At 34.4% G+C, this 22,713-nt stretch overlaps 1 protein-coding gene across 8 annotated transcripts; it reads left to right on the top strand.

Moving 5' to 3' along the window:
• The first annotated feature begins 1,856 nt into the window (after nucleotides 1-1,856).
• LOC114256667 (nodulin homeobox) lies at nucleotides 1,857-22,251 on the top strand. 8 transcript variants are annotated; one of them, XM_028196345.2, is made up of 18 exons: nucleotides 1,857-2,105; nucleotides 2,409-2,469; nucleotides 6,713-6,838; nucleotides 6,938-7,096; nucleotides 8,571-8,654; nucleotides 8,730-8,858; nucleotides 9,113-9,331; nucleotides 10,111-10,242; nucleotides 10,367-10,462; nucleotides 10,736-10,897; nucleotides 11,188-11,479; nucleotides 11,579-11,686; nucleotides 11,769-11,838; nucleotides 13,233-13,296; nucleotides 16,282-16,800; nucleotides 16,913-16,947; nucleotides 19,243-19,829; nucleotides 21,884-22,251. In XM_028196345.2, exons 2-17 carry the CDS (start codon nucleotides 2,425-2,427, stop codon nucleotides 19,796-19,798), a joined length of 2,796 nt encoding a protein of 931 aa, XP_028052146.1. In that variant the 5' UTR covers nucleotides 1,857-2,105; nucleotides 2,409-2,424; the 3' UTR covers nucleotides 19,799-19,829; nucleotides 21,884-22,251. The 8 variants fall into 8 exon arrangements, with proteins under 8 accessions (XP_028052146.1, XP_028052139.1, XP_082755733.1 ...); XM_028196338.2 differs by having other exon boundaries at nucleotides 21,871-22,251; XM_082899607.1 differs by having other exon boundaries at nucleotides 1,859-2,105; nucleotides 8,820-8,858.
• The last annotated feature ends 462 nt before the right edge of the window (nucleotides 22,252-22,713 follow it).

The raw sequence follows: 22,713 nt of genomic DNA, 5'->3' as shown, positions 1-22,713 counted from the left end.
ATCAAACTTGTTAAGACAAATTCTATAAGCAATGAATAGTGAAAGCTTGAAGGCAAGCAGCCAGATCCTGAGTCCTGACCAGTAATTCTTAGAACTTTACAGCAGCTCATCAAAGCATAATTCCAAGTTGAGCACAAAATCTCTCAATACCCAATTCCACCAAAAGTCACCGACTATTTGGTGCACTTAATCAGGCTGCTTATCCCTTTCCGATGTGCTGCCCCCCCCCCCCCCCCCCCCCCCCCCCCCCCCAAAAAAAAAAAAAAAAAAAAAAAACAAACAAACAAACATAAGCAACCACGGAACCTTCAATCTGTCATCCATAATGATAGGAGGTTGCTTGCATTAGGGGTGGGCGTGGGTCAGTTTCGGTCATGGAACCTTCAATCTGTCATCCATCTGCTAGATGGGTGAATTAAAAAAAATTAATCCGCATTCGTCCGTTAATCCGTCGGATGTGGATTGGTGGATGGATGCAAATCGATATGGTGGTTTAAAATTTTATAAATTTTCAACATAATTTAACTTATCCACTTCCTTAAAAAAAAAAAAAATTACAATCAATTATTTAAAAAAGTATTGCAATCATTACATGCTTCATCCAAAGAAAAAAAGTTTGAAACTTTAAAATATTACAACCATATTATGCCTTATCCACATAAAGTATTACAATTTGTGATTTTTAAAATATAAAAATAATTTAAACCACCAAAATCATGAACAGGACAGTAGTAGAGATTGTATGTTTTCGTATTGTTACATCTGTATCTATTTTTGAAATCAAAAACCAACCAGCATATATCATCTTTTTTATTTATTATTTTTAGAGTTAGATTTAAAAACAAAAAATATAGATAAATAATATATTTATATTTTTCAATTCAAAAAATATATTCAATTTGAAAACTCTTTTTCAATAGAATATTTAAATTCTTTTTCAATTGAAAACACAAATAGAATATCTAAACAAATTGAAAACATAAAACCTTACAAATTATTACAGTACTCATTTTTTACTTTTTTATTTTTATTTTTATTTTTGTTAATTTAAGAATTGAAAAGTATTTATTAAATGGATGTATTGGATATGTTTAAAATGGTGGACAATAACTAATATTTTTATATAGATTGGTGATTATATTTAAAAGTGGCTCAAGTTTGAAATGTCCTAAACCGATTAAACCACATTGAACTAAACTGTTTCAATCGTTTTGGTTCGATTTGATGGGTGAAGTGATCTGTATTGATATTTAAAATAATAAAAATGATATTATCGATTCGATAAATTTTTTTTACCTAAATATCGACCGTACCGAACTAATTATATTATACCGAACTAATAGTCCCTCCATTAATAGGACCATGATCCTATAAAAGGGTTGAGATTAAAAATTAAGTGGGAAGATTAAGAAACTTTTAAACAAAATTTATATTTAAAAAAAATTATAACATTAAAAAAATATTTAGGCCAAGTTTGGCATGACCTAAATAATACAAAAAGTCAAAAAGTCACTATCCTATTTAAGTCACATCAACATATTTAAATCACATCACCTCTCTAACACATCACATCAAACCCAACCCAAACTCAATCCATATAAGCCAATAAGTCAAAAAGTACACTTTTTTAGAACATTCCAAACCAACCCTTAAAATGAAAAAATAATTTTAATAGTATTTATAATATTATTAGTCTGATAATATATAATAAACACTTTTTATTTTATATTTTTAATTTAATATTATTATATTAATAAATCAACGCACTCAATTTCTGGTGGCTCAGGCTATCATCAGCAGCGTACGTTAGCAGCCTCTCTGTCGATATCATAGACTTTTATTATATTACAGTACTCATTTTTCCTTTCCTAAATAATCAAAAATCAAAATCAAGATGAAAATCAAACTATATAAAGCGTAAGTTAACGTAGTGTCCACAGTCAGACATTACTCAGTACTACTCCCCAAATCCCAACTCACATTTTAGACACCCTGAATCTCTCTCTATCTCTCTGTCTCTCTCCGATTTTTGGCGTCGAAGCTTCGTTTTCTCGACCTCTCTCTCTCCGATTCTCTCTCTTCAATCACCGTTACAGTTCACAAAGGTAATCTCTTTCTCTCTCTCTCTCTCTCTCGAAAATTTCACTGTTTCTCGACTGTTTCTCTGTGTTGTTCGCCCTGTATACAGTTCTTTTCCATAAATCTTCGAAACCTTTCACTCAAATTTGCCTAGGGTTTCAACGTCAAAATTGACTCTATTTTGCCTAAAATCTAGGGTTTTCTTTCACTTCTTCTGAAGTTTTTACATCTATTTTTTTTTTTTTTATAGATACTTAAGAAGAATCTTGAGCGAGCGTATATATATGTAATGTATATATCGCTGTATTTATAGTTTTTTTTTTCTGTAGCTGTAGATTTCGAAGAATGAGGCGCGCCAAGGAAGAACCATCAAGCAGCGGTAGACGTCAAGTAAGCACATCTCCATTCCTTTCTCAAAATTTCAAATTCGAGTAGAACCTTTATTTGATATGCATCACTCCAAAGGAAAAATTCAGATTTAAGCATAAATTTGGTTAACAAATTCACTAATTATAGAGTGGTAAATTTGATAGCCACAAAATAGCTTTGAATATTTGAGTAAACATTTGAGTCTCCTTTGATTTGGGTAAAAAATTGAGTAAAACCCAATTTTGATTTAGTTTGGGTCAAGGACTGACTGGAAGTTTTAAGTGATTTTTACCCAAATTTGAATTTGAATTTGATTTGGGTTTGAGTCAAAGATTGGAGACTCCCTAAGGCTGTGTTTGGAAAGCGAAAGGGAAAAGGTTTAAAACATACCTATATTTCATCAAGTTTTACACATCTTTTCACTTTCTCTTTCCAAATCCCTCCCCAAATCCTTGAACTAAACACAGCCTAAGACTTTAACTTTAGTCCGTTGAATTGTACTTTCATTCATCTATATCACTTTTGTTGGATGGGAAAAGGGCCAAAAATTCGTCAAGTTATTTTTGCACACTCAAGTTGGGAGGAAAATTTTTGTCGTATATTCTGGTTGGTATATTCTGGTTGGTCTTATTATTTATGTTTAGTTTTTTTAAAAAAAGAAAGACAATTGCTAATGACTGCCTAATGCATGTATAGAAATGTGTGAAAAGTTTATAAAAATATGTGAAAGTATTTTGAATTATGTAAAAAGTGCATTAGAATTCTAATTGTCTTGAAATTATCTCCATCATAATGATGACTACTCATAGGGTTGTGGGTAGCATGACCCTTTTTAAGAAAGAAAATTGTAAATGAAATTTTGTAAATTTGAGTGCCTTGGGGCCTTGTGGTATCCTGGGAGCTACAACAGACAATGCCAAGGCTCAAATCTACCATCTTCTTTGACCATTTGTACTTAACATTTGATGTGGCATACACCAATACTATGGATATAATAACTCCCACATGCATATCATTAATATCTAATAGTTATGGAGTATGTCACATGAGATAGTACATGCAAATGGTAAACAAATCATTTTTGGTCTATAATATATATGTAAAACGGACACCAACAGACAAATCTTGCACGAAACCGATGATTCTGGACAAGATTCTTCTAGCATCTCTAAATCCTGATGAGAGATCGAGTATGATGCATATCAAGATTGGAATGGCATCCAGAAGACAACCATACACACAAAGTGGTGTTGCCTTTATAGTTTTTTTTAATGGGAGAAAATTCTGTTTATGCTTTTTATTTTTATTATTAAGTTTTTCCTTGTAATTTTCAAGCACATTTTTTACTATTAGTTTTTTCCTCCGTATTGTAATATTATCATGTCTTTGTTTAAGTAGTTTGTAAGCAATTACATAATTAAATGGATACATTCTGATTTTTTTTAAAGGTTTTGATTTATTGAGACAGACTTTTCACTTAAAAACATGCTGTGGCTTTGTGCTCTGTTAATTTTATTTTCTATCCTTTTTTCAGTAAGTCACACATATGAAACCATCTCTGCGATACTGATACATATTAAATTTGCTTGATTAACAGACTCATCTATATGATAGTTTGTACTGTCCATTATAGTCTCAGAACTTAGAACATCAAGTGCATGCTTATTGGTAATGCTATAAGCTGTTCACAGGTCTCGTTGTTTTAAAGATACGTCTATTAGAATGAGAATTATTTTCTTAATGGTCTTGTTTGGACGGTGGGAAATTCTGTTTGCACACCACAAAAAGTCTCAGTATACACCATTTGTGTCATTCAAATATAAACTTATGAATAAAAGGTAAAATGTTCAGACATAAACTTTCGAACAAAAATGAATTGTCAGGATATATATTCCATTCAACTATTTATGTTTGAACGACTGTTTTTTGTTTGAAATATTATATCCGAACAACATAAATGGTGTGTACAAAGATTTTTTGTGGTGTGAATAGAATTACCCTTAGTTGGCTGGTAGCATAAGGGGTGGATAACAATGCCCCAGGACCTAAAGGCCAGACTAAGCATCCTATGGGATACATTGTCCAATGGTGGATAGATTATTTGCTTGGGGTTGGATTGGGGCCGGATAAGTCAGATCTGATCCCATTTCATGTTTGGAATTACAATGTACATGGGTAATTGGTAGATTAAGGTCACCAAATGACCGTAATACCCTCATTAAAATTATTACTAGTTTGTCCCTAGCATTTTGGTCAATATATAATTGACCAAGGAAGATACAAATGTGATTAGTTTTTGGAACTTTTTTGTTTGTAGCAGGTTACATGAGGGGCATCTAAGTAATTTGATATATCTATTCCTACCTTCTTTTTGTTTTTCACAAGAAACTCTCCCATCACTGTTCAATTTAAGAAACGTTATTTTCCCTCTCATACTAGTCCTAACCTTTTCTTCTTCTTTTAGCTACCAAACAAAGCCTATATGATTTTCTGACTACCATGAGATATATTATTTCTGATTTCATAAGGCATGTCTTCAGAGGATGGAGTTTTTACTTTTCTTTCTTGACCAAAAAATGAGATCGGAATATTGAAAGGGAATAAAGGACAAACAATTATTTATAGATTTATTTGCTTACTAATTGTTTCTACTGGAAAAAAAGTGGTTATCAATAACTTTGTTATCAGAATCTTACGATTCACGATTCGATTCGCAATTTTTGCAAAATCGATACGAATCTATGGGTGAATCTATTTTGGAAGTGAATCTCCAGTGAATCACACGATTCATAATCGATTCACGATTTGATTCACTTTTTACGATTCATGCAATTTTTGAAATTGTTGTGTACGACATATTTTCAACTCTTTTTTTCTCCATCTTTTTAGTGAAAATGGCATAATACAACTTTTAATAGCATTTAATACCAAAATAACCAACATATATACATGATTTATTGTTATTTTAGTGATCATGGAGTTTTTAATAGGATACAATCAGATTCAATCAGACCTAACATATTTTTAACCTTTCTTCTCATTTTTTTTCTTTTAAAAAATCATAACATATCTTCTAAAGATGTTTAAGATTAAAGTTACACTATGAATTATCTATTACTATTTTATTAAATTGAATATTACATGTGTGAGGTCAGTTATACTTTTTAAAATGTTTTAGGTTTTAAAATAAAAGATTCTAAATAATTCCTTGTTATTATTTGCTCACTGTTACTTAGAAAAGTATATATGTTTATTGTCCAAAGATCAACATTGTTGTTAATTATTGTTACTTTGGAAATTGATAATTTGTCTATTTGATTACTATCTTTATTAAGAATGGCTGATAAGAAATATCTAAAAAAGAAAAAAGGCAAGATGGTGATATTACATCTTTATTAAGAATGGTTGATAAGAAATAGCTAAAAAAGAAAAAAGGTAATGTGGTGATCTTACATAAGAACCTTTGTTAACTTTTTACCTATTACGTGATTATTATTCAAAATAACATTTTTATTGATTTAAGTCTAAATAGTTTATATTCATAAGATATATTTAACATCTAAATGTGTAGATATATGTTTTTCAGTAATTTAGAAAAAGTGACCGAATCTTTACGATTCACGGTTCGATTCGCGATTCGGTATAAGACCATTTCGATTCACGATACGAATCCCGATTTGACAACTATGATCAATAATATGAGAAGAGATGACATGACATGGAAACTAGGAACAACATAGTGTTATTTTCTCTTAGCTCATGGTGGTTTACAAGTTGTCTCTTACAAGTAAACTTCATATAAGAGGGATACCTTATCCTTGAAAAAAAAAAAAACAAAAAAAAGGATAGAGAGAGAGAGAGAGAGAGAGAGAGAGAGAGAGAGAGAGATTATATAATATAAAGAGTAAACTTTGAAGTTGACTGTTTGCATTCTGCTCTCTACCTCAATTCGAATGTGTCTCAAGATGAGGTTTTGTTGACTTGATTATCTGGCCAACTCCAACAGGCTACATCTGTATTGTTTAGTACTGTTCTGTTGGGCCATAGCATTTGATTTAGTACTCCTTATTAATTCAGTTATATGGAATTTTTTGAATGGTGGTCTACAGTGAAATGCTGCACTTGCTGTTTAACTAGCCATACTACTGTTGGGCCATTGTCTTTTGTTTTATATCTCTCCTTTTGGGCCATGACATTTGATTTAATTTTGATTCAGTCGTATGGCCCACTTTCTTTTCTCTCACACTTTCCACCCTTTGGTTAGGCCATTGACTTAATTTCAGCAGTGAAAGAGTTACACAGACTCAGCCCTCAAGATCTTAGTAAGCTAATCAGGGACTCTGAGAATAATATCCTTCAGACTGTCACTGAAAGTGGGTCATCTTTTCAGGTTGGTGTTTATTAATAAGAATTATTTTGTAATTTTAATAGTCTCTAGAGTTCGTTGTTTGTGTTCTTCTCGTCAATTTGACATATCTTAATGTTTCAGATTGATGTGGAAAAACTTGCAAGGTTTCTTCCTATGCATCTTATGGCAAAGCTCATGTCGTCTGAGAGAGATGAAGCATTGTTCAAATACTTGTTATGTGGAATTCGACTCTTGCATTCCTTGTTGGATATAGCACCTAGACATTCCAAGCTAGAGCAGGTTAGTATAAGTTAAGTCTTATTTATGATTTCAAATTTTCGTAAGTGGACTAGTAGGTTTCTAATGGTTATTAATTTTTTGAAAAGCAAGAAGAAAGAACAAATTTAAACAAAGAAAATTCTTTTCTTTCCCCTTTGCTGTGAAGAAGAAAGTGAAGAAAGAAAAAAAAAAAAAAAAAATAGAAAAGAAGAACTCTCCTATTTGTGCAGTGCATTGCACCAGCATTTGGGGGATCTAAGTTGCACCTATTGTGGGTCCACTACATGCAGTTTTTTCTTCTCTAGGAGTGTTCATGAAATCGAGTTCTCAAAATCTGCTCAAAAGTATTGTTCACAGTTTTTGCAATTATACCATAAGGGTGGTCATCATCATCTGTTGAGTTAATAGTTCAGATGGCTAGTTCTGAGTTTCATTTGCGGAGTTCATTGGTACTGCCTTCAATGGCAATTAGTGCCTTTTCTTTTTTTCTCAATGTCTTGTGTGTGGGCTTGTGGCTTACAATATTGGTCATGAATCCATTGAGCTACCTGCCTGCTTCATCTCTGAAGGGAAGGGACCATCATATCTTCTTGCTTCGCTTGTACAGCACTTGTCACTTTAGCCTGATTTGGCGTTTATTAGAGATTATTTTGAGTTTTGAAATAATTATCTTGTAGTAGCTGACTTTTTTGTTAGTACATTTTTTTTACAAATAAATAAATAAAAAATAATCTGCACACTAAGGAAACTAACTTCCCAACCAATACTTCCACAGCTGTTCCTTGTATGCCCCTACTAGACAGATATTGGCTGTAGCTGACATATTATCTTTTGTTAGAGCATCTCCAACGCTAAATAAAAAATTTCATCAAATGTGAATAAAAAATTGATGAAAAGTTTGATTTGATACCACTCCAATACTAAAATTAGAATTTTCATCAAATTTTTTCACATCTCCTATTGTCTGGGAGGACGTCCACTGGAGGTTGTTGGGACATGAACAAAAAAAGCTGTCAAATTGCTTTAGGTGGACATCCGGTCCAACAGTAACAATTTAAATTTGATGAACGATCAAACCTGCTTCTCGGCTATTTGATATCACTTTGATGAAAACGTTGGAGCTCACTTTTTAAGACTTTTTCATCAAATTTGAATTTGGTGACAGATTTGAGTAAAGGTTGGAGATGGTCTTAGTGAGTTTGGATGCTACCTTAGGAGCTATTTGAAGTTTTTAATTCGGAGTTTCTAATTGTTCATATGTGTTTAGTGAAACTTTTGAAAGATACAGAAGTTTGGATACTTTAAAATTATTCTAGATGTTTGCAGGAGTTTACTCGGCTCAATTTGCTTTGCCCTGGGGTGTTTATGTTCCACTTAAAATTTTCAGATCTGTTCCTTACTCTTTTGAATGTGTAATTAGCCTTTATTGAAGAGTTTGCAGAAGTCTCGATCATATTGGGGAAACCATACTTACATATTTATAGTTTTCTTTCAGATTCTGCTCGACGATGTGAAAGTATCAGACCAGCTTCTTGATTTGGTTTTTTTTCTGGTTATTGTTCTCTGCAATTATAGACAGGTTGTCCATTTATCTTCTTGAAGATCTATCTGCCATGTTGTTTATCTGTACTAAGGTTTGCATGCTTTGATGTAGGAACACCACACTTCAAGTCCTATGCCTCTATTGCATTCAGCTTTAGTTTCCTGTAGTCTGTATTTATTAACTGGATGTATTTCTTCTCAGTGGCAAGATCTTGCTTCTGTTTTGGTTGTTCACAGTAAGGTAAAATTTTCTCTGCTGCATTGTTTTAATCTATGGACACTGGTCTGGTATAAATCTAAGTAATTTAGCCTGCAAAGCTACTTGTTTGCATTTAAGACCATTTATGTGGAGATTTGTTGCTCTGGCATTTGTTTGTCTAAAAGTTGAGCCACATTTTCTTGCCGAATAGTCTTGATTACAAATTATTTTGATTTGTTAACCACTGAGGCAAAACACATTTAGCAAATGGTTGATCATGGATCTTTCTGTTACAGGTTGATATATTTATGGATGCAGCTTGTGCAGCACTTCGTGTAGACATAAAATTTCTCCACATAAAGTTGTCAGGTCAATATACTGATTTGTGCACGAAGTCAAGTTGTAATGCTGAAGGAACATTGATCTCTATGTGCCAGCAGTGCGAGGCTTCGTTGCAGTTTCTTCAATCATTGTGCCAACAAAAGTCGTTCCGAGAGCGCCTTGTTAAGAATAAGGTTTATGTTAAGAACTGTTTCACTCTATCTGTTGGAAGCAAGAAGAATTAGCAATATGGCTGTTGTTCTATATTCTATAATGTTGAAATGAGGCGAATGAAGTTATTGTATGAAAATAGTGAAACCAGAGGTACTCAACGTAGATTTAATGGCCTCTTAGTTGCTCTTGAACTCGTATTTGGTGTCCTAGTTGGAATGGGAAGTTGATTTGAACTTCCTAGACATACACAAGTCCTCAATTTGGAGCTGGTTGAATGGCCAAAATAATAGTAGTTTGCTCTTCAAATTGGGTCAACAAAGTCATGGATGGCAATTGGTGAAATTTCATATTGAGGTTTAAGTTATTATATCATGATAGTATATGTATTTGTATACGGGGTGCACCACCTTGGTGCCTCTTTAATAAAGTCTTATCTTATCAGGAAAAGAAAAACAAGATAGTGCATGTACTTACCAAACAAATATAGTATTATGTGGACTCAATATTTTTTCTCAAGACTAGTGTATGTTATTAGGTACTATTTTTTTTTAATAAATTTTTTGTGATGAGTAAATATTATTAGCTACAATTCCACTTGTCTTGTATGCCATTGGTAGAAACTTTATGATCTATGGGAACATTTGCACTTGATTTTGCAATGAATTCCAGTGTTGTTGGTCTTCCAGTTTTAATCCCGACCCCCTTGGTATCATGCCATGATGTTAAACTTGCGGCCTTTCTAAATTAAAGTCTCTCATTATTGTCCTTTAATGAATGTCTGCTTTTGCTACTATTTCAGGAACTCTGTGGAAAAGGTGGTATTCTTTTGCTTGTTCGAGCTATTTTAAACCTAAAAATCACTCCATTGTTTAGAGAATCATCCTCAGTTGTGGCTGCTGTGTCTAGGCTAAAGTCTAAAATTTTAACAATTGTAAGTCCAAGTGATTGGCATGACTGGAGGCTTAGGCTAATTGAAAATTCATCTAACTTTTACTATGTGATACTTTTTTGAATGAACTCCATTCACTTACCAACCACAACTCCTATTTCTACAGCTGTTGCATCTGTGTGAAGCAGAAAGCATTTCTTACCTGGATGAGATTGCCAGCACCCCTCAAAGCATGAATTTGGCAAAATCTGTTGCATTAGAGGTTGGTCAGCAAACCCTTTCTAGTTTGTATATTTTTACTTGTCATGCAATATGATGACACATGTTTTAATGTTTATGACACGCGCATTTTAAAATTTGGACAATTCGGCAATCATTTTTTGTAAGTAAAAGAATTCTATTATGATGCCATTAATCATCCAATTAGTTTCTTTATCATGATCAACCTACTTTATTTTTTGATATCATCTCTTTTTTCCATGGAACCTGCTTATCTGACAAGCTTGTTGGTTTTAATACAAATGTTATTGTGTAGGTTCTTGAGTTACTGAAGACTATGTTTGCTAGAGATCCCAAACAACTTAATGCTTGCTCTGACAAAAATTACCCAATGGGCCTTTTGCAACTGAATGCAATGCGCCTGGCAGATATCTTCTCTGATGACTCAAATTTTCGCTTTTACATCACAACATACTTTGTAAGCTTTTTACTAATGCCTGTAGCTTGTCATGGGTCCGTCTAATTCATATACTTGTTGTGATTCCCTTTTGCTAGTTTCTTATTTGTTATTGTAGTTCTCTTCATTGATGTCTTTATTCTCTTTTAGCCATGGGAAATCACATATTTTACAAGAATATGAATTACTGCATTTCTGGTTGAAAGTTATGTCCTGTTTATGGGATTTACATATGAATGGCTAACATTGTATGCTTTTTAAAATCTTTTCTATGCTGAGGTTTGCTGCTAATTCATTTCATATCTCTTCAGACAGAAGTTTTGACTGCAATTTTTTCAGTCCCCCATCAAGAGTTCTTGTCTAGTTGGTGTTCATCTGACCTTCCTTTTCCGGAAGAAGATGCTACAGTGGAGTTTGACTCACATGTGGCATCTGGGTGTGTTTTGGATTCATTGTCATCGTCAGATTTACTGAATGTAATGAGTTCAGGATTCACTCTCGTTCCTAGTATCATGCCTCGGGCTTCCTATGCGCATCAGAGAGTATCATTATTGGTCAAAATAATAGCAAATCTCCATTGTTTTGCACCAAAGATCTGTAAAGGTTGGTGTTTTTACTAACAATTTTTTTGATGCCAACTGCTATAAGAATTGTATCGCAGTTTTCTTGATCATTACGTGTAATATCTGTTTCAATTCACAGAGGAGAAGGATGTCTTCCTTAACAAGTTTCTTGAGTGCTTACGAGGGGAGCTACCTGAATCATCAGCTTCGGATGCTGAAAAAGCTCGCATAGTTATCAAGAATCTACGTAAATATTAGAATCTCATTATTAGTTGATGTGCGAAATTAAATGTGTTTTTATGTTTCTAATGACTGACATGTGTGTATAGGTTCCTTGTTGAGTCATGCAGAGTCTCTGACTCCTCCCTTTTTAAACGACGAGGATGTGCAACTGTTAAGGTGATTTAAACCTAAATTGTGTAATTACCAATTTCTTCTATTAATATTTCCTTGATATTTTATTTTGAGTTGCTTGACAATATCATGATGATTTCTGATTCTGAACTGACCTTGCGATGATCAATCACATATTCGTTAATGCAACATGATTACAAACTTCTAAAACCATTATGTTTGGTTTCTCTGCATATATATATATATATATATATATATTAAGTGTATCCCTACTCCATACTTGTCTCCTAATATTCTGTAGGCTGTAGAAAGCCAGCAACACACAATTTGAGACATCTTACACTTAAATATTTTAAGCCATTCCCGAGCTTGCACTTCTCTTTACAAGTCTTTTTTTAGCTGTTAAAAATACACACACACACACACATATATATATAATTTAAGACCTCCCACATTATAGCATGAGTATGATTAGTTGAAAGATCAGTTTTAGTCCTTTTACCTGAGCTGCTGGCCCATGATTCAGAAACATGCCAGAGAATTTTATTAAAGGGGGAGTGCTCTCATGTAGTCCCTACTCGGTGATATATGCCTTCATGGCAATGGTTAGCTAATGCATTAGCAAGTCTTTGTGTGTGCATGCGTTTTTTAATGTTTTTGACTTTTGAATTTCATCTCTTTATATTATTGAGTAGGGAAGGCCATGATCAAGATCTTTGAACCTATTCTATCCGCAACATTGATCTACATTGATGATATCCTTTTATTCCCCCCATATCTGGTACAACAATATGGCATTTTATGCTCTCAGAAAAGAAGATGAAAATTGGGGAACTTAAAATCAATTTCCTTGGCATGCACATAGCTAAGGGATAATACCAGCTCCAACCCCACATTGCCTGCCAACTTGAAGATTTCCTAAATGAACGTCTTACATACAAGCAGGTCCAACAGTTTCTTGGTATTGTAAATTACATGGCCAATTTTATTCCTAAACTGTCCAAATACAGGACTCCTTTGGCAGCCCAATTAAGGAAGAACGCTCCCTAGTGGGATGGGATCAAACACACTGCTGCAGTTATCTCTACGAGAAAACTCTCCAAAACACACCCTCCATTGAAAATCTCCCTAAGATCTCAAACACAAGTCTTCAGAGCAGTGGGACTTTTACCCTGCCAACTCTTATTGTGATTGCATGAGGTTCCACCTCAGTCACACAGCTCATAACAAGTATTAGATAGAGAATTTTTACCAAGAGTTAGTTATCTGACAGAATATAAATTAACAATGTTTTATGTGTCTATATGCTCATTTATCTGTTGTGCATTTAATTTATGAGTTATGTGTTATGAATTCAGTTGTAGTTAAACTGATGCTGTAGCACAGTTGCTTACTCTTAGAAAAATTCCTGACTCAAATTCTTAAAATTTTTGTTGCAGGGTGTTCTTTACGCAATTAGCATCACTGATTTGTCCAGCTGAATTAGAAGATAATCGAGTTCAAGTAATTTTTCCATTTATCTAATTTAGGTCCACTCTGGAATGTATTTTCACTTTTACTTATACTAAGTCATGGTGAAATTGTCATTTCCTTCCAACTCAATGTGATCAAACTGTGCTGCTTGAGGAAATTTAGGAAAGCAAATTTAAGGGATCAGTATGTGGGAATAAGTTACCCAAACTCAGTTTTATTGAACATCTTCAGGTGAATACTGGAATTTCATTTTGTTGTATTGACTAAAGTCACCGAAAGTAAAGAGGGTGGTGATCCTGCACTCAAAACGTAGATTGGCAGATTTTTGTGAAATTCATCAGAAAGTAGCGAATTTATTAAATTGGATCTTCAGATTTCTATTTGCTAGTTCATGGATTTCCATAAACCTTTTTTTAACCATTCAATTGATGACATCAGCGCAAGCTGGAACCAGTGTTACCGAAAATGTTGATACCCTAGTGAATTACATTGTGGAATTTCGTTCCAAAATGATAAATTTAGCAATCTAAAGAATTCCCATGAGTGTTTTTTTCCAATATATTTCCTCAAAGTTTCCTTAGGCGTTAAAAAAAATAATGAGCTAAAATCTAGGTTGGGTGACGTTTTGACATGACAAATCGTAAAAAATGGGCCATTAAAAACAAAAATGTCTTGTTACATGACTAATTTGGGAGAAAAAAAACTTGCAGTTTATTAGGTGTCTAATTGTAAAAAGAAATTATTCTAGAAATATCTTAAATTCTTATAGTGTAATCTATAGAAGCTTACTTCTATTATACCGTATTTTGGAGCATGTGGCGTACCTTTAGTAGCAGGAAACTTGTACTTAGGTGACGTTTCTTAATGAGAAATGCGTTTTTGCGCTTCCAAGTAAGAAACTTGCAAGAAACTAGCTCAATCAAGAAAGAAACTTACTCCCGACTGGGATAGAAATTCTTAAAGCATACAAATCTTAAAAAAGCAAACGAAAAACAACTTAAACTTATTATAGTATTTTCTATCTATTTATACTAGACAAACAACTTGTAGTTGACATTATTCTCAAATATTTATTCATTTTTAACACATTTTACAACTACGTAGAAAAAATAATTGTTAAAATATATAATTACATTTAATATATAAAGTTTTTACACACTTCCATAGGCATTCCTAACCTTAGAAACTTGTATAAGCTCTCAATTCCCCGCCCCCGCTCCTGCCCTCGTTAAGGGCGTACCCCATTCACATTCTCATTCCATGTACCGAAACAATACACTTTAGGTAACATAGGGTGGAACAATGTTATTAAAGGCGCGCCTAGGCGTGTGCCTAAGCCCAAGTCTCATTCAGACCTAAGGTTTGCGCCTTGTAGTGTTCCAGGCCAGGCGACTTCCATAAGGCACACCTAGGCTTGCGCCTAGGCCCAAGACCCATCCAGGCCCAAGGTTTGTGCCTTGTAGTGTTCTAGGCCAGGCGACTTCGATAAGGCGCCTGACTGGTCCAAGGCACAATAAGGCCCAATGCTTGTGTCTTGAGGGCTTTTTTTATTGTTGGTTTAATTGGTTTTGTTTAAAATTTGACCATTGATTTAATATAGTGAAGTTACAGAAGATCTCTACTCTTATTATAGATGCCAATGCATTGGGCATTCAATCCCAAATATATGATAGAAAAAAAAATAGTATTAATTTCTAATTTCCGAAGAACATTAAATATTTAACATTTCATTTTATTTATGTTGAATCCTAAATTATTTACTTATATTATATCTATTTTTTCATACAAGGTGCGCCTCACTTCAGTGAAGCTTGCCCCTCGCCTTGAGCCTAGGCCCCAGGAGACCTTGGCGCCTTAGTGCGCCTATCGCCTTAATAACACTGGGGTGGAACCTTCCATATCTACGCTTCACTCAACCACTCAAACTTAACGAGGAAGTCTATGTAAACTTGACAATAACTTGTTAGACGAGTTCCATGTAGCCAGTGAGTATGAGTACAACCCATGAAACAGGCTTTTGAGTTCCATTGCATTGTAAGAAATCATTCCCCCTTCAAGTGAACTCCATGTGTCTGCTCTGGCTACGAAGCGGTGGAGAGGAGTTCCGAAGCACACTAGTTGCTTGGACTTCATTCATGCACTTGGCAACTCAATTGGTGAAGGCAACATGAGAAACGTTGTCTCCACTGCTCGTGAAACAGAGGAGAGTCGGTCAGTCAGTATAAGGAATGTTTCTTAAGCTCAAGTATGGGCGAAAAGTAACATAGGCTGGAACCTTCCATATCTACACTTCTAAAAGGCATGAGCTTGCAATCTGTTAGGGAATTCAAGTTTCACCAATATATATTACTATTGTGCCATATTATTAGTTTTACTAACTTAGCAAATGAAATATTATATATCAGATTCATACTACTAAATGCTCATAACAATAATAAGAAATAAGTACATATCACAAGTACTTATAGCATAAAAAAATTATAAATACTTTGTAAAACAAATATTTGATTATATTAATGTATACATATTTAATAATAAAAAAATTAATTACATAAATATATAAAATATAAATGTTCTCATGATGCTCTCAACTTTACAAAATTTGAAAATTGGCGCTCTTGTTTCTGCTCTTGCTCTTGCACACGCACAATGAACCGGTGACTTAGGTACTGACAAGTAACATTAGCTAGGTGGATATCATTAAAATGTTGATCAAAATGATTTATTTCTATGTGAGGTTAAGAAATTCATGTTGTGCAACTTATTGGTGGCTGTAAAATTTGAATTAGGTTAGTTTCCTTCTTTTCTCTGAGACCAATATGGATGTATTTTGTCATAAATTTAAATAATTTTTTGGCTAATCTTCTATGCTATGCAATAAATGGCCCAACTCCAATGATTCTCAAATTGGCTATTTACCATGTTGATCTCTCTCTCTCTCTCTCTCTGGGGAGGGGAGGTGTAGATTTAATTTTGTTTAAGTGATCTGAAAAATAATTTTTGATTCCCTTTTAGGAGGATCTTAGTGCAGGGGGGTGCTCATCTCCGCTACTACATAAAATAGGTAACCTGAAAGAATGCACATCAGAGAACTCAGCTTTTCAAGAAGAGGACCAATTCTATGTCAGGGGCAACTGTATAGATCAAACTGGTGATATAGTGCCGCAAGATAAGGGGGAAGATAAAGGTAAATCTGTTAGGGTGGCTAAAGGTTTGAGGGAAATTGATCGAGACATTCAAAATGTTGAAACGAGTGGGTCAGATTCAAGCTCTACAAGAGGAAAGAACTCTGTTGATCACAATGTTGAGTTCCCAAACTTAACTGAGCACATCAAAGAAAGTGGGCTTGGAGGACTTCAAGAGGATGAAAAGGCTGAAGCTGTTCAGTCTGAAGAGAAGCAGCGACGAAAACGAAAGCGAACTATAATGAATGATAAACAGATTAGCCTAATTGAGAGGGCCCTCTTGGATGAACCCGACATGCAACGCAATGCTGCTTCAGTACAGTCGTGGGCTGATAAATTAAGTGTCCATGTATGTAAAGAGTACACTTACCATTATATAGGTTATGCAAAGTTTTTATTTTATTTTTTTATTAACATTAAGATGTATTTTCTTCCTAAGTGGTTCCTTTTTTCTTTTTCAGGGACCTGAGGTTACAACTTCTAAGCTAAAAAATTGGTAACCAAGCCTTTCCTTTCATATTCACCATATGATGTACTGCTCATCTTATTTTTACTGTGTCAGTTTATTTGATTCCAAATTAATTGCAGTCAAGAAATTGGAAACAGAACTTAAAATATATTAACAAGTTGAATGGTAGGCTAGTTATAAGATTTTCTTTTTATTGTCTTCCTATGAATATGAATTTTTGAAAATCAAATGGATCATAGTCAATGCTTGCACTGAAAAATTATTCACCCTTAAATTCTTTAGACACTTTGATTGGGTGGCAATGCATCTCATCACATTCCAAATACCCTTTTATTGACTCCATAATTGAGCCTACCAAGAAAGTGCGAGGGATGAAGTTTAGCTTGTAGTAACAGAGCCTCGAGGAAAGATTAAGTTCTGCTCATTTGGTTTACAAAGAATCTTGAATGAGTCACAAAATGAGCAAATTCCAAATAACTTGCAAGTGGCCTTGTTTGCATCGCAGCAACCATTTTTAGTGTCCTTATTGTTGCAAGCCTCTTCTATCGAAGTTGATCATGAATGTGCAAGATTTCCTACCTAGGTCTGAGATTTTTTTATTTTTATTTTCAAATCAACAATCTTCCTCAACAATCACCATCTTATGTACCATTTAGAGTTAGACTGTTGGAAAGGTATTCCTTGTGAATGCCTTTGTTTGCTTACTGTTACTAAGATTGTAGGCGGAATCTAGAACGGGGAAGGGATCTTCCTTGTCCCCTTTTAGGAAAAGATTTGGCATATTTGTGTATTTTAGGTTTACGCATAACTCATTCTTAGACTTTTGCTTAATGTTCCCGCATTACTTGCTTTTTTTAGCTCGTCAACATATGAAAACAATTAGTTTTTAATTTAGTTGAATGGTAAGTCCAAGTAATTATGTTCATATATTATATGTATATATATTGGTGCAGAACAGTGTTCCTGCATCCTTGTTCTTTTGGTTGGTAAGATTGGAAAACATTTTTTATACTGTAGAACGATGTGCAATGAAGCACACCAAAACAATCCACTTGAAACCTGACAGAATAGCAGCTAACCTATAAACCCCAACTAGATTCTCTCTGTCTGGCGAGATAGGGATACAAAAAAACAAGGATCTTTCACATCCAAAGAGTAGGAAATTTACCAAACCAGGGAGAGCTATGCCTCCATCTATCTTTTTCCTGTCTTTATTTTCATTTTCTTATCTTTTTTAGGAGTTTGTTTGGAGGATTTTTTTTTTTTTTTTTGATACTCTAGATTTCTCTGTAGACCTGTACAAAACAAGGGATAGGTGAACTTATTGATCATGCCCAGCACGGTGGCCTTTGCTGCATTGCTGAAGGTTGAACAGTTTTCTACCATCCTCTCATTCAACCTTCAAGTGTGTGCAAATGCATTATGTACATCTCTGTATTGAATTTGATAAGTAGACATCTGTGTAATGATAATTTGTGCAGCACCGTTGCAATTTCTGGGTTGGGACTATTGGATAGCCAGGAGGCCATCTTTTTTCCCTTCTAGTTTTAAAATTATTTTGAGGATGATTTTAGCTCCTTGTCATTGGTTTCTTAATATTTCACCCTTCTGTCTATCATCATTATCTGTGAAGTAAAGACATCTCTCCGGAGGTCAAGTACCGTTGTCCGACACGTTGGGACACGTTGGGGACACGAGGTGGCCCATATTTTCTTTATTATTTATTTTTACTAGAGTAGCATACCCAAGGTTGATGCATTTGATAGGAATAAATATTTGATATAGAATAAATATATAATATTAAAAAAATGACGTATAATAAATATATAAAATTATATGTTTTGCACGTGCATCCCGCGTGTTGTGTCTTGCATTTTTTTGAAAATTTGCACTTGGATGTTGTGTTGTGTCACATGGCCTTATCCATGTTTCTTAGGTCATCATCAAATCACATTCAATATTCAGTTGGGAGATGCTTAATCCCTTGCGTTGATTAATGTAATATTGAAATAATGGATTTGTTTTGTCACAAGCATACTATTTTGTTGACATGCACCTCATGTGAATCAAACAGCATGAGGTGCCCATTTATTGTAATTATTTTGAACTATAAGTTTGAGCTTTTTGTTATTAATTTTCTTGTTATATTTTTTTCAAAATTTTCAACATTGGCAAATTCGAAAAATGTCATACTTCATATTTTTTTTTTTTTTTTTTGAATTTTCCTCGTTAATCTTCTCTTATGATTTGACGCATTCTTTTCTGATGGAAACCTCCTCTCTCCCTCTCTCTCTCTCTCTCTCTCACACACACACCAAACAGGCTAAACAATAGAAAAGCTAGGCTAGCCCGAGCAGCTAAGGATGTACGTGTGCCATCTGAAGGGGGGGACAATGTATTTTCTGACAAACAAGGTGGGTCAGGAATTGCATCCCACTATGACTCAGCTGAAAGTCCTTCTGAGGACGTTTATATCCCAGAGGCTGCAAGAGGGATTCACCAGAGTGGAATTGGAGAAAGCACATTGAGAACTGGTACCAACGAAAAAGCAGAGACTGTGCACGCAGAATTTATTGGTATTGCATCAGCAGGATTTGTTCAGTGTGAGCCTGGTCAGTATGTTGTGCTTGTAGATCAGCAAGAAGAAGAAATTGGCAAGGGAAAGGTGCATCAGGCGCAAGGCAATTGGCATGGATGTAATTTGGAGGAATTAGAGATGTGTGTTGTGGATGTTATGGAGCTTAAGGTTGATAGATGGATGAGTCTTCCACACCCATGTGAAGCCACGGGTAATTCATTCGATGAAGCTGAAAAGAAACTTGGGTTAATGAGAGTGTTGTGGGATTCAAACAAACTTTTCATGCTGCCGCCTCGGTGAATGTGAGTGCCTCTCCTGCTTGAAGGGCCAGGTAAGAACTTTTTGTAATCTGCAAGCAGTGAATTTTCTACATTTTGACATTGAATAGATTATTATTATTAAGGTTAATTACACCATGACCTGCGCAACTATTAGCCAATATCACCTTACTCCTCTCATCTATGAACCCGTACATATTAACCCCTTCAACTATAAAAACGGTACAAATGGCCCTTCTACTGAAGGTGGTTTGGAAGGGGTGAAAGTGATACATGTTTATAGTTGAAGGGATCAAAAGGTATAGGTTTATAGATGAGGGGGTAAGTTGATATTAGCTAATAGTTGAGGGGGTCTTGTTATAATAAACCCTTGTTATTATTTGGGAGGTTGGAAGCCAAGTGTTCTACGAGGCAAGCTTTCACATGTGCATACATAATCTGGAAAGGAGGCTGCACTGCATCTCAAGTACCTATATGCGTATAAAGGGGTCACATAAATCACACATTAAATTTTCTGCAACTCACAAGCCAATAACTCACAATTCGATCAACACATACCGTGTGCTTATCTTTTCATTTTTCATAGTTAAAATCATGCCACATAACACCTCTAGTTTAGACTAATCACTTACATTACAATCATTGTTTCATATAAGAGGATTCCTATTTAGAAATCTAGTAGTATTACATATGTCTTAATATACCTTCTAACATCTTCATAATTTTTGTAGATTTATTATGGTTTTAAACAACAATTCAATCAAACACAAACTTTCACGTTCATATAGTCACATAAGACTTTACATTGTATCACATTCCATGGATATAGTATTAGAGAGACATAAATATCTTCATATACAAAGATTTTTGTCACATAATATTATCACGCTAACATTTGATAAGTACGTAGATTCCACAAAATAGAACCCATAGCACGGAAGGGGTACAACTTATCACACAACACAATATGATGTCCTAATACATGACATTTCTTTCTAAATGACTCTATGTCTCTTAGTGTCAAACCTGTTCCTCTGATAAGGGTTCCTAAACCTGTTGCTCTGATAGGTTTATTGTGTTATTGGGATTGTAATGCTTCCGCTAAATAAATGAGAAAATTAAATAAATTCCATATATTTCCAGATTTCCCCTCCCAAACACACATTAATGTGTACTTCTTGGGCGTTGTTTTTTTTTTTTATATTTCCAGATTTCCAAATGCACCTCTCACTGGGTATAGGTAGGTCTTGGTAGCCTGTGGCTATCAGCCAGTCATGCCTTAAATCTGCCTATAGTGGGGTTTGGGTCATGAAAGAATGGTATCAGAGCATATGAGAATCATGTGCTAAACATTGTGATAATGTCCATCTAAATGGAGCTATACTGAGGGATTAATCGAGCCAACTCCCGGTTAAATAAACCGACATTTGTAGCTAAGGGAGCTCTCAATTATCGATATATGGGATTTAAGAGGTGTCTTGTATAGATTTTAGATGTGGTTGCCACTGTGTTTTTCGCAATGTAGTGTAACAGTTAGTTCCATACTACATTTTGTTCCCAAAACATTCATGTCTACTAGCAAAAATTACCTTAGTAGCTGAGACTAACCACAGATGGCACCTATATAGATTGAGGCATATTCAAGCATGGGACATCTATGAATTATGAAACATTTCGTCATCATAAGTTTAAGTTCCAAAAATGTTGTACCGAAAATAAACTGACACATATCACCACTCGCCTTAACCCCACAAAAGTATGTTAGTTCCATAAGATAATTAGCCTACATAAGCATAAAAGACACTGCGTAACAAAATTAAGGCAATGCTCTTTGTTAGAAAACCCTAACCCCAATACTAGGAGGAGGGAGCATGTTTGATCTAATATATATATATATATATATATTCGTTTGTTCCAACTTTTGCTATTTTGTTATGTTGATCTTCCTCTCTTTTTAGGGTTCTTTTGTAATCGCTGTTTAAAACTGAATTAATGTCATGTGAACCAACAATGGATCTGCTGCCCACCGCATCACTTATTTTTTGTTTTTCCATTGCATTAATCAGTTGATAATTGCTCTCTAATTGCTGCTAGACTGAAACTACAGCCACAGGGGTGACATCCAATGGTTGAGATTTGGGGGGGAAAAAATTCAAGAGCAGGCCACTTCAAAAGACATCCACCAAGGAGGCGACCACACTCACAATCTAACTAATAACGGGGATGCCTACTACCATGCTTGAAATTTCAATCCAGGAACCCCCCTGACTGCGAATTTCTTGGAATGGCATCGAGTGGGCTCTGTTAATTGTGGTTGGGGATCATGTATAGCAGAAAGATTAAATGGTAACTCACCTAGAGAGAGGCTTTCAGGCTCCTCAGCCATTGAATCTAAACATTTTTGTATATATATATGTTCTTCTTTAACTATTATGGATTTTTTTTTTTTAAATGATAAATTATTTTTCAGTAAAACTTGAGCTATTTGTTGTTTGGTGAAGCGTCCAGATTTCCTAGTGCCAGGTGATAATGAGGGGCTAAAAGATTATCAAAACATCCAAGTTGATTATTTTCCAATGCTTGTATATGCTTATGAGAAATGTTATACATCATTGGTTTTTTCATCACTGTTTAGTAGTACTAGCTACATTTATAGTGGTCAAATAGTTCTCTATGTTCATGTTTGTTTGAATGGACATGACCGATTGGATTAACAATTCAAAAAAATTCACAATGTGATGTTTGGTTATAAAAATTAAGGTGTGGACTAATAGTCTATTGAGACATAATATCCTCCAAAATGGGGTACTATTGAATCCGAACAGAGTCGTGTGATACAAAATAGACGACTAAGGTTTTGGATTAATTAGTTAAATTATAAAATTAATAAGATTTTGTTAATCTCGTCATTATCTTGAGCTAATACAATCTAAAAGC

Source organism: Camellia sinensis, chromosome 12 (assembly GCF_055761805.1).
Source record: "Camellia sinensis isolate YWXY chromosome 12, ASM5576180v1, whole genome shotgun sequence".
Taxonomy (NCBI): domain Eukaryota; kingdom Viridiplantae; phylum Streptophyta; class Magnoliopsida; order Ericales; family Theaceae; genus Camellia; species Camellia sinensis.
Note: the sequence above shows the minus strand (reverse complement) of the source record. Positions and strands in the feature narration are given on the sequence as shown.

Excerpts from the sequence above, each read along its gene's own strand:
- LOC114256667 (XM_028196345.2), top strand. The coding sequence starts at position 2,425 with ATGAGGCGCGCCAAGGAAGAACCATCAAGCAGCGGTAGACGTCAA. Across the intron at positions 11,687-11,768 it reads CATAGTTATCAAGAATCTAC|GTTCCTTGTTGAGTCATGCA; the intron begins GTAAATATTAGA and ends ATGTGTGTATAG. Across the intron at positions 13,297-16,281 it reads TAGAAGATAATCGAGTTCAA|GAGGATCTTAGTGCAGGGGG; the intron begins GTAATTTTTCCA and ends ATTCCCTTTTAG.